The sequence below is a fragment of the Branchiostoma belcheri genome, unplaced genomic scaffold, assembly GCF_001625305.1.
Source record: "Branchiostoma belcheri isolate BF01 breed outbred unplaced genomic scaffold, Haploidv18h27 scaffold26, whole genome shotgun sequence".
NCBI lineage: Eukaryota > Metazoa > Chordata > Leptocardii > Amphioxiformes > Branchiostomatidae > Branchiostoma > Branchiostoma belcheri.
In genome coordinates, this window is record NW_017803865.1 from 1,352,518 (window position 1) to 1,369,424 (window position 16,907).

Sequence of the window (16,907 nt, forward strand, 5' to 3'; positions counted from 1 at the left end):
TGGTACTGAACACCATTCACCCAGATACAGACCTGTCCTTGGTACTGAACACCATCCACCCAGATACAGACCTGTCCTTGGTACTGAACACCATCCACCCAGATACAGACCTGCCCTTGGTACTGAACACCATCCACCCAGATACAGACCTGCCCTTGGTACTGAACACCATTCACCCAGATACAGACCTGCCCTTGGTACTGAACACCATCCACCCAGATACAGACCTGTCCTTGGTACTGAACACCATCCACCCAGATACAGACCTGCCCCTGGTACTGAACACCACCCCCCACCCACAAACCTGTCCCAAGTACTGAACACCATCCACACACTATGAAAAACTTAAACTTTTCTCCAACTCAAAATTTGACTCACCAGAAATTTTCGACTGAATCACTCAGTCTTCCTCAGCTATCTGACCCAAATGCTGTGGACACGTGATTTTTCCCACGTGTGACGTCAGCAAAGGGTCAAAGGTTGTCTGAAGTCGATATCGCCCCCCGTCCCGGTTGAGCGATGGTTGAAGTGCCCTGATGTATATGGCCTCTTTTATGCCTCTCTTGAAGTAATCCTGTTCGGTATCCAAGATTCTGACCCCCTCCAGATCCACTGTGTGTCCCGGTGATTCTATATGGATGTGCTGTGACACCTCAGATGCAACAGAACTGGGTCGTCTATGTTCTAGAAACCTGGTTTTTAGTGAGCGCTCAGTTTCCCCGATATAAGTTTCCCGACAGGGGCCCGACAGGGACAGGGGACTTCAGACAACCTTTGACCCTTTGCTGACGTCACACGTGGGAAAAATCACGTGTCCACAGCATTTGGGTCAGATAGCTGAGGAAGACTGAGTGATTCAGTCGAAAATTTCTGGTGAGTCAAATTTTGAGTTGGAGAAAAGTTTAAGTTTTTCATAATGTAATTTACCAACTCAGATGAACTTTCATGCTGACCATCCACACACATTCAAGCACATTTTGTCACTAATGCAGTAGTCTACCAATATTTTACTGACTTACTTACATTCCAATATTTTCCAGTCGGGAGAAGTTGGTCCCTTTTATGTAGAGTTCATAAATCCAGGCTGTTTGTAGCAGTCTGTATGCTGGTGCGCTGTCTAATAAAAACTGCCCTAGGTGTTATTTGTAGGGACCCTGAGAAATGTGGTCATGTATTAGGAAAAGAAGAATTACACCTGCATCAAATGTATTGGCAGGGGCACTTTGGAGGCCAAAAACAGTGTACTGATATATGACGCCCTTTATTGTTACAATTACTTACCTGAATGGATTGATTTGTATTGATCCCAGCCCTGTGTGCGTGTGTGTTAGGCCCAATTTACATCAGAAGAAAGGACCTGTCCTACGATAGGTATCATGCAATGTTTTTTTAATGAGCTATAATTGTACATCAGTGCCAGAGTAGGTGTGCAACACTTTGGGATGAAGCCTGTGGTAGTTCTCAGCACTGTGTAAGCAGTTTTGAACTTTAAGCTTTGAACTGTGAGAGGACTTCTGACAGGCAGTCTGGGGTCACATGCAACTTAACCTGTGTCCCAAAACACTGGTCTGGACCTGTGACACAGTAGCTACCACAGTCAAACCTGTACAAGTGACCACCTCTGCATAAGGACCACCTGGCCATTGATATACAGCCAAACCGGTAGAAGTGACCATCGCTACAAAAGGACCACCTGGCCAATGTGACCACTTTTGTGTCTTGATGCTTGTGTCTTTTTGTCCCATTAACACAAGCATATATGAATCCTGTCTATAGCGACCACCAGATTTCATTGGTCCTCTGAGTGGTCTTCCTGGACAATTTTGATATTAGTTGAATTTGTCCTCCAATGTCACCAAGATTGTACAAGCTTAATTTGCAATTCATATGATGTTGACATTTCATGAATAATGAGTAGGCTTTTACACAATGCATCCAACAAGATGGGAAAAGCTGTGCCATGCTGAGCAAGTTCAGCAGAGTGCTGTTATCTGTCACACCAGTGTAACCTACATTTCATGGCTGCTTGGGCGTCTTCGATCAACCCTCACTCACGACATGTCAGACATCCAGCTTCTTCCTGGGTTTGAGTCTCGGCTGTTGTTGCTCACCCTACATGCACAGCACTGGAAAGGGTCACAGTCCTTAGGCCACACCATCTTAATTTGTTGGTTCACAGATTCGCCTGCTTCATTTTTTTAATGATTTCAACAAGAAAGTCAGCTTCTGAATCAACTCCAAAATGCTCATATTTTGGCGCCCCAGGAGTTGAAGGAAGTCTCTTCTCTTTAGAGATGAAACAGATTTTCCATCTATCAATGTAGTGGTTTTATAAGTTGAAATCTATTGTTTGAATTACAAACCAGCCTGGTATGTTGACTTCACTGCTCCTATCAATTTGGGGATATCATAGGATGCCTAAGTCTTTTTTTTTTCACCCTGTCACTTCATTTTTTTTTTTTAAATCTGAGAACCAACAAATCAAATTGGTGTGGCCTTACCATGGGATGTGGTCCATTGTCCATTGTACTTCTCAAAATGAGCTAGAAAAATTTCCCTGGTACAATGAGCCTGTACAGCTGTAAACACTGTTCTTATCGTCTTTTCTGTCATGACCTGTTTCCTTAGCTAATAAACTGGTTTGATATCATGTTCACTGCTCACCTTTTCCTCATACCATTCCTTCCTCACACTATGTCATGTTATATTGTTGACGTCATGTCATGACACTACAAGAAATAGAGAGCTGTTCTTTTTAAATCAAATTGAACATTTTCTAACAATGAAGGGCATCTCATACAAATCATATAGCATGTGTGTACAAAAAAATCAATGATACCAAAACTCAAATAATGCAAATTGAGAATAGTGAAATAAAAAAAAGAATGTATTTGACCTCAAAATTACCTTCACATTGTCATCTGCATTGTCATTATTTCATTATAAGTATATGTGTAGGTAGAATCCTATCAAAATGTCATACATGACTGAGGTTCGTATTACTGGTTGTTTGTTGCTTGTCTTATCTTTACCTTATGAAGGATTTCCTCTTTCCAAATCTTTGTGTGTACAAATGTATGTGTGGTGTACATAATTCATTGCTTATCACCAAAATGGGGCAGCTTTCACTGTTAATTGGTTTAAGGTGCCAAAGTGAGGGACACACACATGCATCAAGCATGGGGGATAGGCCATTACTGTGTCTCTTCTAATGGAAGCTAATCACTTTAAGTATAGAGTGAGAGTAGGAGATGAGATGAAAGATGCTGATCTACATGGAAACCTTGTTACATTTCAGAAGGTGATACCATTTTCTGGCCTTAGAAAATGCCTTAGAGAAAGCAGACGCCAACTTAAACTAAAAGCATCATTATATTGCCCTGTGTGCCCATTATTTGTCAGTATTCAGTACCGGTGTGGGCATGGAAGATTGGACTTGTGCTGCCATGCATATATGGCAGTAAGTGGTGGTAAGTTGTACATGTTCAGTATCATGAGTGTCCAGGAAATTGCATTTTGATTGATCGAAATGAGTTGAGTGAATCTTAGCCTTCTGCGTGTTGAAGTTATCAACCAAATGATCATTGGAAGTCAGAAAGAAAGTGTTCAAAAATAGACAAAATCAAAGAAATTTACAATAATAAATAAAAGAAAATTCTAAAGTCCTTGATTTCTTGTTACAAACATACATATATGTAGGGAAATTTGATTGATGTTATGTTAGAAAGACTTCCACTGAGTTCTAAAGGAACTTTTATCTACGTCTTTGTACTTGTCAGAAAACTGGTAGTCGAAACATAGCCTTAAAAATCAGTGCCAAGGACAAAGTCTACAATTACATGCTATATACCAAGAATCAATGGTATTCAGTCCGTTTCCATCTTTTCCAATTGATGTATTTCAGTTTGTACATTTCAAGATTGTCCTTAATCTATGAAGCTTGTTACTTGGTATAATCTTCTTCTGTTTTGTCTCTCAATGTCAAAGGTCATGTTTATCCGTAATCAAAATTGATATTACAGGTATGCTACAAAGCCAGAATCTTATTCATGCCATGATATGCACAAAACCACTTAATAAAATGTGATACCTTGCCCAATTCTGAAAATCTGCTGATGCTTAGACTGCTTTGAGCAACCACTTGATGTCTGCAAATTGGGGCATTGCAAGAAAACGTAATTGGCTCGAACATTTGTGGGCTCATAATTTACTGCCCTGGAAAATTGGCAGTGAGGTTCGAGCCTATAACTCAACGCTCACACCATGTGCATAATCTGATTGGGCAAGTGGTGTAGACTCATAATCAGGGCTCGAAATTTATTTCTAGGAATTAGGTTGTAAAGATTTAGGTTCAGACTGCGGAGGAAACATTTTGGATGTACAACAAAAAAGGAAGTCTTCACAGGCATGTCTGCAAAAGCTAATAAACATAATACTACTTCTTTTCACAGCTTGAATCTGAAATTCAATTCTGTATCTAACTTAAATCTCAAACAAGTGATACAGCAAGGGTTTTATTTTTTTCTGACAATAAAATGTCAAGATTATGCTGTAAACTAGTGTACAAAAGCACCTTTATTTAACTGTTACTTAGCCTTAGACAAATATCTAGGTGCACAGATCCACAGTCAAAAATTAGGATTACAGCTCCAATTTTGGGTGCACATGCACTCAGTGTTTCCAGCCCCACTCGTAATCCAGAAGGGAGTCTGTGCATTAATCTGTGAGTTATCCTCACAAGCCATTATATTAAAAGGTTCTGTGACAAACCAGCTGTCCCGTTTCTTCAGTCCCCAAATGAATTTTCAACAGTCCACAGCCATGGGGAACGAATGCCAAGCCAACATTACAGCCATCGAAAAAAATAATGGCCCCCATCCAGGATTTACCAGCAGGCAGCAGACCAGTCCCTGCTAACTCACCTTTAACTGCATTACATGAGCCCAATCCGTTTTCCGTTGGTCGACTGTTGATTCCCGGGTCATTAGTCTCTGTCACGGGACTTATTACGTCGATCTTAGCATCAGAGACCGGCCTCTCTCCTCCTGAAGTGCAAGTATAAATGCCGGTGCAGGCCTGGAGTAGTACACAGATTCTTGCCCTGTGAACAGTCCGGGATCTTTACACTTCCACATAGTCAAGATGACACATTATTTCCCTATGGAGGAGAAACAGATCCATGTCTTATTTGTCCATCTCCTGCCGTTTCAGACCATGCGGCAGTCTTCCAGAGGCTACCACAATGAGGGTAAGTCACTCGCTTTTTTTTTTACTTTACTGATGATCTATGAATGTGTTTCTGCTGGTATGGTCCATTACCAGCTACCATGTCATACCAGGGTAGTACAAGGTTCCATTTAGTTTGCCTGTGATACTTCCGTACCAGTGTTTGTACATGTAGCATCGTTACCTCTGTTAAAAGGAAGGTATTGTTTTTGGTGTGAATGTCAAGAAATTTACAAAAACTCTAGATATTTTATGTCACACTTTTACCTTAAAGCTGCATAGTACAAGATTCAGGTTAGCTTGTCTGTGATACTTCCATACTGTTGTTTGTAGCATTGTTACCTCAGTCTGTGAAAATGGAGGCATTCTTTTTCTTTGCCTGCCAAGAGATTTACAAAGAGAGTTTCATTTCTTGTTGTATGGAGTGTTGATGAATGTATAGTCTAATGTGGAGAAATTGAAAAAGATCTTTGGAAAAATGTCCTCAGATACTCTTATTTGAATTGTCCTATATTTGCTCTCATATTTACTGCTGTGAAAGTGTTGTGAAATTTGTCTGTATCAAGGATGTGACATTTTGCATCAGTTTGGCTTTATGTCTTCTGTATGAATATACTGTTGTTGTTAGTGTAACTGTCTGAATAGTCAGTGTACATCTGCAGGCCAACAATTTGTGCACATGTATCAGCAATACTTTTATAATATTAACATATGAATATAGTGATTAATTTGAAAGTCGAAAATGAAGTGTTATAATCCAGGCTAGATATACAAAATGACACCTTCTATCTTGTGATAGAACATTAAAAAAAATTGTGCCTTTAGTTATTCCAAGTTTAATTGAGATTAAGTGAGTTGGTGATGTGCCTCCTTTTGTTGGGGTGAATTAGGTTCTTTCCCTTCATGCAGATGTGAATATTGATTAAACTGTGTTGGCTGTATTCAAGTCATGATGAAACGGCCGCAGCATATTTGCATGTCTAGGATAACTCTCATGCCACTCTTGTCAGTGGTATTGATTACTGGTGATCATAATGCCGTGGACCCAGGAGTAAATTGCTTGGAAAATGGGCATGTTGTGGTTTTGACATTTTCATCCCCAGTACGAGAATCTTGTCCCTGCATTCTTAAAAGCTTTTACTCCTTTACCTTTCATTTCGGCAGTACCAATTTGATTATGTGAATGACATCCTCTTAGAACCCTAAAGCTGATGTGAGTATGCAAAAAAAAGTTGGGCAAAAAAAGAAGTTGCCTTCATGATGAATCTATATGACTGGAAGGTTTAACAAATCACTAAACACACAGAGCACTGTATACGGAAGAACAAATTATTCATTTCACATCTTCTTTGACTTTGGAAAACTTGGTGGTGCAAGCAAGTGGTAATTTGAGCCCTACATGTACATTGTACTTCCCTTCCTCTGGCATCTTCTTCTTTTCCTTTAAATTTGACCTCTGTCATCCCTTAAGTACCTAAGGAAACGGTATGGTCACAAATGTTTTTTTCTAGAAAGGGACAAAAATGTCATTGTGGTCTTAGCTGTAATACTTAAGTTGTAGTATATACCTTTCCTAATTTCAATAATAATACAAATAATTGCTACAATTTTTCATTGATATTTTTATGTTCCTAGTAGAGACCTAAAATCTTGTATTTCTTTATTGCTACATGTATTTGTTTCTGTCTATTGCCTAACCATAGCCAATAGAGAATTGGTAGCCACATGGCTACTTCAGTGTGCTAAAGACCAAAGCCTTAAGTTGTAATATCTAAGTACTCAGTATTCTTCAGACAGCTGTAAGGTAAAAGCCTTCAGAGAAACTAGAATCCCAGATGATGAATACCTGGTACAAACAGCTTGGGGTTTTAACCACTTAGTTGAAAACAAATTACCAAGAAATGAAAGATGGGCCTGGAGCAAATGGAGAAGTTGGTACGTGCTCGCCTCCAGATGTTCCGGGCTCGCTTGCGAAAACACGTCGCCACTTATGAGTAGTTCCAAACTCCTGTGTGATGAATACATCTTCATTAATACCAGGAAACTGGAGATGCACAACATGCACCATTAGTTAAATGATTTAATGTGTAGATTTGATGGCATCTGTTCAGGTTTAGACAGATCAAGACCAGGATGGCTTCGACAAGAATTATTTGATCCTAGCAGTCATGCTAACTTCCAGTAGTAACCAAGTTAAGTTAACCAGCCATTAAAATAGTGTCTCCTTTATTATCATTTCACATGATTTAGTCAGAAGATTATGTTTGGGATTAAGTATATGCTAGAATGTAAAATGTAACTTTGGAGTGCTTGTACTGTACTGTGCAATAAATATGGGCAGAGATTATTCACTCTATAAAACAGAGTGTGGATGCATGAATGCAGAAGGACCCCTTACGTCAGGATAGGGTTTTTGGACACTGTTTTGCTTTGATCAGAGATTTGTACCCCCTTCCCCTGGTTAGGCCACACCAATTTGATTTTTTTATTTGTTTTTGCTTGAAATCAATGAAGGGAGCGAAAAAACAGGAGTGGGCATTCTTTGATAGCCCCAAATTTTACCGTAAGAGCCACAAAGTCAACATGATAATTCAAACAATGAAAGAATCCAAGAACCAAGAAATTAAACTGGTGTGGCCCTAATGCCTGGAACTAAACCCATTCTGTCCTCCAGCTCTCAACATAATCTCCGAACATGAAAGCTTTTAAGAGTCTCCAACATACACGTCTGCTGCTAATAACAAGTTAAAGAGTTTACCCAAGACATGCCTTAAAGGTGGGATTAGTTACATTCTTGGTTGTCATGAACTGATATGGGTCTGTCTGGAACAAGGATGAAGAACAAATCATAGCTTGTCATAGACTGCAAAAAGGAGGCGGGTAGCAGAGATACTGTTTCTGGAAATATATATTGCCGCACAGCGCAAGCAATATATTCTTGTTATCCATGAAGGAAGCATGACACCAGTATGTACTGGTAGTTAGTTGTACCAGTCCAATAGAGGCATCATTTTCCACTATTGTCACTCTAGAAACTACATCAGCAAGGCAAAAATGCATCAACTAATAGGTACCTTTGAATCAAAATGCTGTTGCTAAATGCGATTTTACAAAATGTTGTCTTTACTTCTGCCAGATATTACTATCATATAGTTAGCCCCCTCCCAGTTTATTACACAGTTGTGTCTTGTAATGTGGTCTGTAACTCCAGAAATGTTGGCAGGTATTCTACTTTGGGTTCTGCCAAAAGAAGTCAAATATCCATTGATTTACCAACTGGATGAAACCATTCACACTCTTATGTATGATCAACAGATCTAGAGAAATTAGAAAGCAAGAATTTGGCAATAATGTTAAATATCAGAAAACATTTTTCTATAGCTGTAAGCCTGTTGAATGAATGAATGAATGAATGAATGAATGAATGAATGAATGAATGAATGAATGAATGAATGAATGAATGAATGAATGAATGAATGAATGAATGAATGAATGGTTTATTTTACATGACATGGCAAGACAATCATCCAATAACAGTTGTTTTCGGCTGAAGCAGAGTATGCATTAAAGATTGATACAAGTTGGCAGTCATTTGATACCAACATTTCTAATACATAATGTGTATTTGTATCCCAAAGGCAATCATTGAAGAAGTCTACTATTTTGATTCAAGGCTTTTGTTATTTGTCATTTAGTAAGACAACTGGTGTATTCTTCCGATACCTTGCAGTTCTACATTTGAATTATGTTATCTGGTGTTAAGATCGATTTTGCTCTTGGCAATATTAGAAGCCTTAGCTGTGTACGAATACATTGAGCCTAAACTGCACAGAGAATTTGCTGTTTAACATTCAGCTGTGTCCTTATAGGTAACCTATTTGATGCTGGTACCATACTCTGTCCTTAGAGAGCAAGAGGTTAACCAATTCCAGGGGAATAAATGTGGGGGTCTCAGACACATAAAAACCTTGACGGACCTCTTTTGTACTTTAACATCATATTTTGCCCCTCTGTGGCAGTTTCTTGTACTTTTACAACTCTGTTATGATGGCTCATATGCCACAAATGATTTTATGAATGCTCAGTCATACGACTTTATAGCCATTCATTCCTTTCCAGTACGGAGAGTGGCTTTTGTTATTAAGGCTGTCTACTGCTGCAAAGGTTATGCTTCTGTTTTGAGCTTTGACGCCGTCCTTTCAGCATGACACAAATATTTCATCTTAGACTTGACAGCATACCGTTTTACTGGAGTTTTTCTGTAGTAAGCATCTCTCTGTATTTCATATGAATCAGTGTTACATCTGTTATTACATGTATCAAACCCAGTATAGTTTAGTTGTTTGCGATACGACTACAGTGGGCATTCAGAAATTCTAGTAGTCGTGTTAAGCACAAGAATTAGCATTTTCATGTTTTTTTACGATATGCAGAAGTCAATTATTGATAGAATAATTTAATATCATGCCAGGCAGGTGAAGTTCCATCAGTGGAGAGCACCATTTAATGACACCACCATTTTCAGAACCAAGGACAGGGATCATCATTTTGCTCCATAGAAAGCTATCAACTTCATTGTGTCTGTTAGCCCACACATGTAGCTTAACTAAAGTTCAGAAATTGAAGTAGAACTGCAGGTGCACCCTTCTGTAGTCGGTCTGTAAGCACCACATTTGGTCCATTTACTGAACAAATACATGGAAGAATCAATGCAACACAGTGTAACAATTTACCTGACTACAGAAAGTTTCTTGGCAAGCTCTGAGATATTGATGTAAGCCAGGCAGACCTTGTCCGACCTATGGCTGTATTCCAACAGAACATTAAACAAAATGTACCTGCTTCTGTTTGTTATAATGTATGGCTGAGAGCTATCTCTCTTCACATCTTGTCCTTTCTGCTTCAAGAATCGCAGACATTTACCCGGAATAATCCCTTTCTTCTAGTAAACTGTCACGCTCCCAGTCAATGGGCAATCATGGCCACATTTCAGCTGCGTACTCTTTTCCCCCGATAGATGCTATTATGTTGGCTCCTTTTGAATAAAAGTGATACGAGGTTATCAACTCAAGTAGTATAGGAAATGATGTGGGTGCAGTTTGCCATTGAACACATCAAGGGATTTAGCAAAGTGATGCCTATAGCATATACTTTTTGTGTCAAAAATGTGCTATTTCAAAGAGCGGCTTATGTATTGTATATATGTATGTATGGTGCTGGTGACCTTCCTTTTGTGCCCACTGAATGTGGTTTTGGTTTGGAGACACTCTGACTACGAATCCAGTCATGCATTGTTGGCAAATATGTCCCTGTCAGTAAACTCACTCTCCGTAAAGCTTACTGGGATTTGCCACAATCATCCTCTTTAGCTGTACCAAACTTTCCCGGCGGCAGCTCTTTTTATATCTGAAACTTTGCTGTGACGTACAGACATTTTGGGAGGATAGATACCAGATAGGTTTGCAGACTGGTTGTAAATGTAATGGACCTCAAAATTTGTCTGCCACAACCCATTATCCTACTAGCTAATAACCCTGGGCAGTGAGAAATCCCAAGCCTTCTTGATGTAAAAAAACAACAAAACACTCATGCCCATGTGGTGCAGGTCTTGATGTAATCTCTTTAGAGAGTGGAGCCCCAAGGGTTGAAGGACAGCAACCTTTTAGCTCTTTTTAGCCCCGAAGTCTTATCTTAAGTGTTACAGGCGGGAAGCGTAGGAGACATCATTCAGGCAACTTACATGTACTATCATCATGGTAAATGCAACTTGAGTCATTGGCAAGGTTGGCAGTGCTCTCAAACACGGGCACATAGTACTTTGGATTCTGTAATAGATAGAGTAGAAGTTATGGCTACAGGCAGGGTGGTTCTATTTGTAGCTGCCGCGCACATGTAGCTAGCACAGTAGTCTTGCTGAACGTTATTTCTCAACATTAGCAGATCTTAGCAGATGATACCTCTGTTCAGGTGATTTATAGTGTATCACCAACTCCCAGACAGTAGAATCTAGACCATCACACACCGGGGCATGCCCCTACTCTTTTCGAAAGGTGTGGTGGGTTCTTGACAATGACCTGGCACATATATTGGCACAAAGCATATCTATTCCTCCATCCAACATCCCTAGATATTCCAGCATAGTTCTGCAAAGCTTCTTTCCATATTTAATGGTGAGAACTTAATGAAAATGGGATGAAGCAAGGCGCCACTTTCAAAATTGGCCTGCACTACCGCATTTACAAATATAACCTTTATCCTGCTAAGGTGGCCGCTTGGCACCATATTTGTATTGGTTATGGGGTTAGACGGCAGGGAGAAGGTTGAGTCTTTCAATATGATGAGTTTTTTAGTGATTAGAGTGGCTGCCAACCCATGCATCAATATTTAATAAGACATCGTGTCTCAATCCTATCATGATAAATCATCCCATGCACCATCCAACCAGTAATTGCAACATATGAAAGCCAGTACTGCATATGTGTACCTCAAATCCCGCACGTTATGGAAAAAGTAGAATGTTTTGTCTTCTATGTTTTTTCAGAAAAAAGAAGTCAAACTCAACAAATTAAAGTTAACATTTAAATTGTTTGTTGTTTCATTGTTTGTTTGAACCTTTGTTTATTCATGTGAACCTCAAATCAGCCTGCAGGCCACTTTTCATGGTCTCTCTCATGCTTTGTTTCTTCATTTCTTCCATGCTGCTTAAAATTAGCCTTTGTGCAAGAATTTACAAATGAATAAACTTATTCCTTTATTTCATTTTTGTATTTTTTGTATTACTCAATATCATTGTAGACTTGAAGAATTAGTGCTCATAACAAAACTTGGAGTCCCAGAATTTAGGTTTTACCCACTCCATGTGTGCATGTGAAGTATAGGAGACTCTGTAAGTGGCAATAATCATCTTATCATCAGGGTTGAAAGAGAACCAGATATTTTATTCATGTTGTAAGGGTCATCTCGACAAGATCTTAGTATGTGATTTAATCAGGACATGGATACTCCACACTCGGTTTCACATCAGGCATTCCAACGTCTACAAAGTAGAGGAGGTCACAGCAAGTACATTTCATGGATACCATCCACGCATGCATTGATTTTTAGCTGATTTTGAAAAGAGAAAAACAACAAATATGTGGTAGCCTTGAGTGTGGCTGTAATGATACTAGGCCATACATGTAGCCACCACACTACTGTCAGTTTCTGCACTTCTTGAATTCAGGAATAAAAGACTTAGTAGGTGTGACCCATGTTTTGTTGCTTTAATTCTCGTTACAAATCTTATCAAATTTAATCGTCTTTGTTTTAAAAATGTGAGCTCACTTGAAGTGGCTTATTTTTTTGTCTGCTGTGTCTTTTGCGCCCTTGCATTAGATTTGGATTCTGCAGAGGATGTCCTCCATAGGATTTACTTCCCGTTGTGCTATAGATGTCTGATTGCTTAGGACATTGCGTGAGAAAAGAACCTTGACTTTCTCAGGTGTTACTGGAATAAATGAATATTGGTTCACCAAACGGAATAATTAGAACTCAACTATCCAGTGTCTTGACAGGATTACAATTATTTTCCATGTTGTCAGGGTCTTCCTGCACGATGTGTTCAACAGACTTGTGGTACTGTAAATCTTGTTGTACATGTAAATGATTGTGCAGGTTTTATTTTTCATGGCTGTTGTGGAGACCCTCTCACTGCAAATTCGGTACACCAGGAATATTTTGTTTGGAAATTCATCTCTGCTGGTAGGAGCCATTATGAAGCAAGGTTAGGCCACACCAATTTAATTTGTTGGTTCTCGGATTTTTTCATAAAAAATATGAAGTGACAGGGCGAAAAAAAATAAAAATAAAAACAAGTCTAGGCATCCTATTATAGGCTTAAATGCTATGAAATGAGCCATGAAGTCAACACAAAAGGCTGGGTTAAAATTTAAACATTGAATTTTGAACTTTTAATCAAACCACTGCAATGATAGATGGGAAAACTGTAACAACTAGGAAGAAAAGGACTTTCCTCAATTGTTTGGGGCAAAACATGAGCATTTTTCAGTTGATTCAGGACCAGAATTCTTTTTTTTTTTTTTTTTGCAAATCAGAAAAAAACGAAGAGGCGAATCCGAGAACCAACAAATTAAATTGGTGTGGCCTTAAACTGTAATTTCCAACGCAAGAAATTTTCAAACTCACTTCATAACCACAACTATGTGTTTCCAATATGTTACTACTGTACTACAGAGCTGTTTCAATCACAAAGTTTAACTTAAAACACTGTGAAAATCTCCTTTCTCCTTCTACTGTGAAATCATGTCCCTGTAAAATAAATGAACCTACTAATTGTAGGAGACAGTTAAGGCAGCAGCAGTCAGTAATCGGTAGGTTGCAGGGGATGTTGGAGTTACGTTTATCTGACAGGCCCATCAACAACTGACGTGTGAAAGATATTAAGGAGGAAATTACACTATATTTCTGACTTCCTGCTTCAAGTTCACGTTCATTGATTATTGAGTGAACTGTCAGTTCCAATTTCCCATGTTTCCAGAAATAGACAAAGAACATGCATAGCTGTTTTGCCTCAGTGTGATCTACCATCATATATTATTACTTTCTTATGTAGCATGTGTTGTACAGTCATTAGCAACCCAGCCTCTGGACCAAGAGGTTGGGAGTTCAAATCCTGGCAGTTGTCGGCCTTGTCGCTCACCTGACTTGTAAGCTACTGTAAAATGTCACAGTCCTTTGGACGGGATGTTAAGCCACGGTCTATTGTTCATTATGCTTGTCAAAATGAGCTAGGGGAATTTCCCTGGTACAATGAACATGTAAATACTGTACACTGCATCTGTCTTCTCTGTCACGACCGTGGGAGATTAGCTGTTCGGTGAGCTAAAAATGGATGGAGATCTTATTTGTCACGTTGACATTCTGACCACCCCTTGGAAGTTCTAAATGGAACAGCTCGGCCTGTATTGATCGTGAAGGCTGTCTGTGGGACACCTTGTGAGATTGTATTCTGCATTTTTCATTCCTGAGAATTACACGGTATTGCTTTCCAGTCACCTGAGACACCTTGACTTCCAATCACCTTTTGGTGAACGGTAATAGCTTTGCTTGACTTCAGTAGGGTTGAGTGACTGTTTAAATACTTTTGCATTCAGTTGTACCTTTTTAGTGCAGTATCTTTGAGACACAAATCTGGATCTTAAAGGCCCTGTCACACATTCAAGACCTTCCCATGACTTTGTTCTTGACCACTCCCCAACCAAGGTCAGTGCTGAATTGAGAGTGGTCTGGAGTCCTCCCTTTTCTAGCTCTAGGTTGCTCCTCTGATTGAAGAATATCACTTTCTTGAGTTGGATTTGTCAAAATTCATAGTCAGCTAGCACAGTCTACATTTTAAGACTACTAGGCAATCTCATTAACTATTACGTCCATGCAAAAATAAACAAATTTCCTGATAAAGATTTCATTTCAGTGTCATCGCAACTGTCAGGATTAAAGCAATGTTTTTGTGCAAGCATTTCAAGGAAACATCTATGGTAGAAATAAAATGACTATCAGGGGTTTTATTTTTTATCAGTATCGTTGATGCATGTGTCTGTGCCATTTAAATCATCAAAGTTAACGATGCAGTAAAATGTGATAATACTCACATAAGTGAGACTTTTTACTGTGTAATAAAGAGTCAACTTTGCCCTCCAATATAAAAGCCACCTGCTCAGCCCATTATGTGTGCCAGTGTTGGGTTGTATCATTTACAGCTGGCCAAAAGGTGAGCCCAATTAACCAGACTGACTATGTGTACTACCATACTGCTGAAGTTCAGATGACAGTCTTTACTTTTATATGGCTTATTGCAAGCTAGGAAAGGTCTTAAACAATCATAACAAGGATGACAAATCAAATTTGGGGGGTAATTTTCTGTTCAGTTTGCAGCATCAGACTACATGATGTTATAGGTGCAATGTTTGGGGTCATTTCTGAATCAACAATTTGTCATTACTTCCAGGTAAGGAAGTATTGTTCTGGGTCAGTTTGTCTGTGGAATTGTTTGTATGTTTGTCCATGTAGAATAGGTTGACAGCATGTAGGTAGAAGGAAGATTGACAGGCAGAATGACAGGAGGTAAAAAGGTCAACTTGAAGGTCCCAGAATCTGGCCAGGAGCCAGCAGGAATTAGAGGTGGACATGGAGGAATTCAGAAAGTCGAGGGTTTCATGATCAACCCTGCACAGTTGCTGTCTAAGTCCTCATCAAAGTATGTCATACAATCGCTTCAGTTGTTCCAATAAATTCACAAAACCCCAAAATATTTCCCGGAAGTCTGAAATCTCTGATTTCTTCTTGGTGCAATGTTTATGAACCATGTATATGTACAGGTAAGCCAGATCTCAATATTTCCAAGTCTGAGTTCACCCAAGTTTGGCAGGGCTATCATCAAGGATTCACCAGATGTTCTAACCAGTGCTAAAAGAGCCATCAGTTCTCATGTTTTCCCCAGAAGATGTTTAGATGCCATGATAAGTTGTGTCTTTACGATACCCAGGGATATTTCCTTTGACGTATTTTACGAGGCATTTACGACATTGGCGAGGGATTCTGGACATTGAGACAGCTTTATGTGCACTTTGCACCACACATCAAGCCATCATGACCTTCAGACATGTAGTCCTTCCCTTATGCTTGAAATTGTCAGGGTATCAGTATTTCTGTGTGCATGTAGTGCTATGTGGTTATGTGAGCTTGCAGTGTTTGCATAATTGCGGCTTGGTACATGTATTTTCAGATTCTTGAATCTTTTATATTTTAGAGAGTACAATATATATATATCAACAGCCTAAATTCTTATCAATCATTGTGATCTGCGACATGGATGTTTATGTTCATGATGAAGGAACATAGTTACTGGTAAGTGGTAACCATCCCAAAGTACCAGTACTGTTTCTCCCCTTTTAACATTAGTGTTGAATCTACATTTGTACATGTAATGTGTCTGAGACATTTAGGATAGCAGCCTCTAGATCCCTTGCCTCTTCAGCCAGGTGGCAAGGTGGTCTTGTGGTTATGGTTGTTGGCTCTAAAGGTACTGGGTACAAATCCCCAACAAGTCCCTAATGCAGTGCCCTTAGAAAGGCACTTAAAGTTTACACTTACTTCCTCACTTGACTCAGGTGTAAAATGAGTACACAGTTTTGCAGCTTTAGTGAGGGATGTCTTGTCGGAATTGATGTAAAGTTTGAGATCCCATGTGAAACAGGCAAAGAGAACTCAGACAGTGGTTTATTTTCTGCCTTGTGATAGTTTTATCTTTCAAAGATCAGTTGTTGTCTGAAGTCTGGAGTAGAAAGTTCTATGAGGTAGTACAAGGGAAGGATGCCCAAATTGCACAGAGGTGTGTCAGCTAGCTAGCTTTGAAGTTCCACGTCCTGGGGGGCCATTAGGAGTACCGAGTGTTACGGCAGGGGTCACCGGTGCTGTCAGGAAATTCTGGAAGTGCCACATCGGTCTTGGCGTTGAACTTGAGCTGCAGGCTTTGTTGTCTGCGATACTTGTACTTAAAGTTAAGAATGACATGCTCTCTGCAGCAGTGATTTTCGTGAACTGACTGTCTAGGTAGTCTGTCATCATCATCATCATTCGGTCTCTGCACCACTGAACTTCACTTCTGTCAGTGGGCCATGGCTGTT

The 16,907-nt window shown here is 39.5% G+C and overlaps 1 protein-coding gene across 5 annotated transcripts in view; it reads left to right on the plus strand.

Moving 5' to 3' along the window:
- LOC109471900 (amyloid beta A4 precursor protein-binding family A member 2-like) overlaps nt 1–16,907 on the plus strand; it is a 59,033-nt gene that overhangs the window by 20,761 nt on the left and 21,365 nt on the right. For all 5 annotated transcript variants that reach the window (XM_019771346.1, XM_019771345.1, XM_019771347.1 and 2 more), the window contains exon 4: nt 5,212–5,248. In XM_019771346.1, coding sequence (XP_019626905.1) covers nt 5,212–5,248 — 37 coding nt within the window. The remainder of the gene's footprint in view (nt 1–5,211; nt 5,249–16,907) is intronic.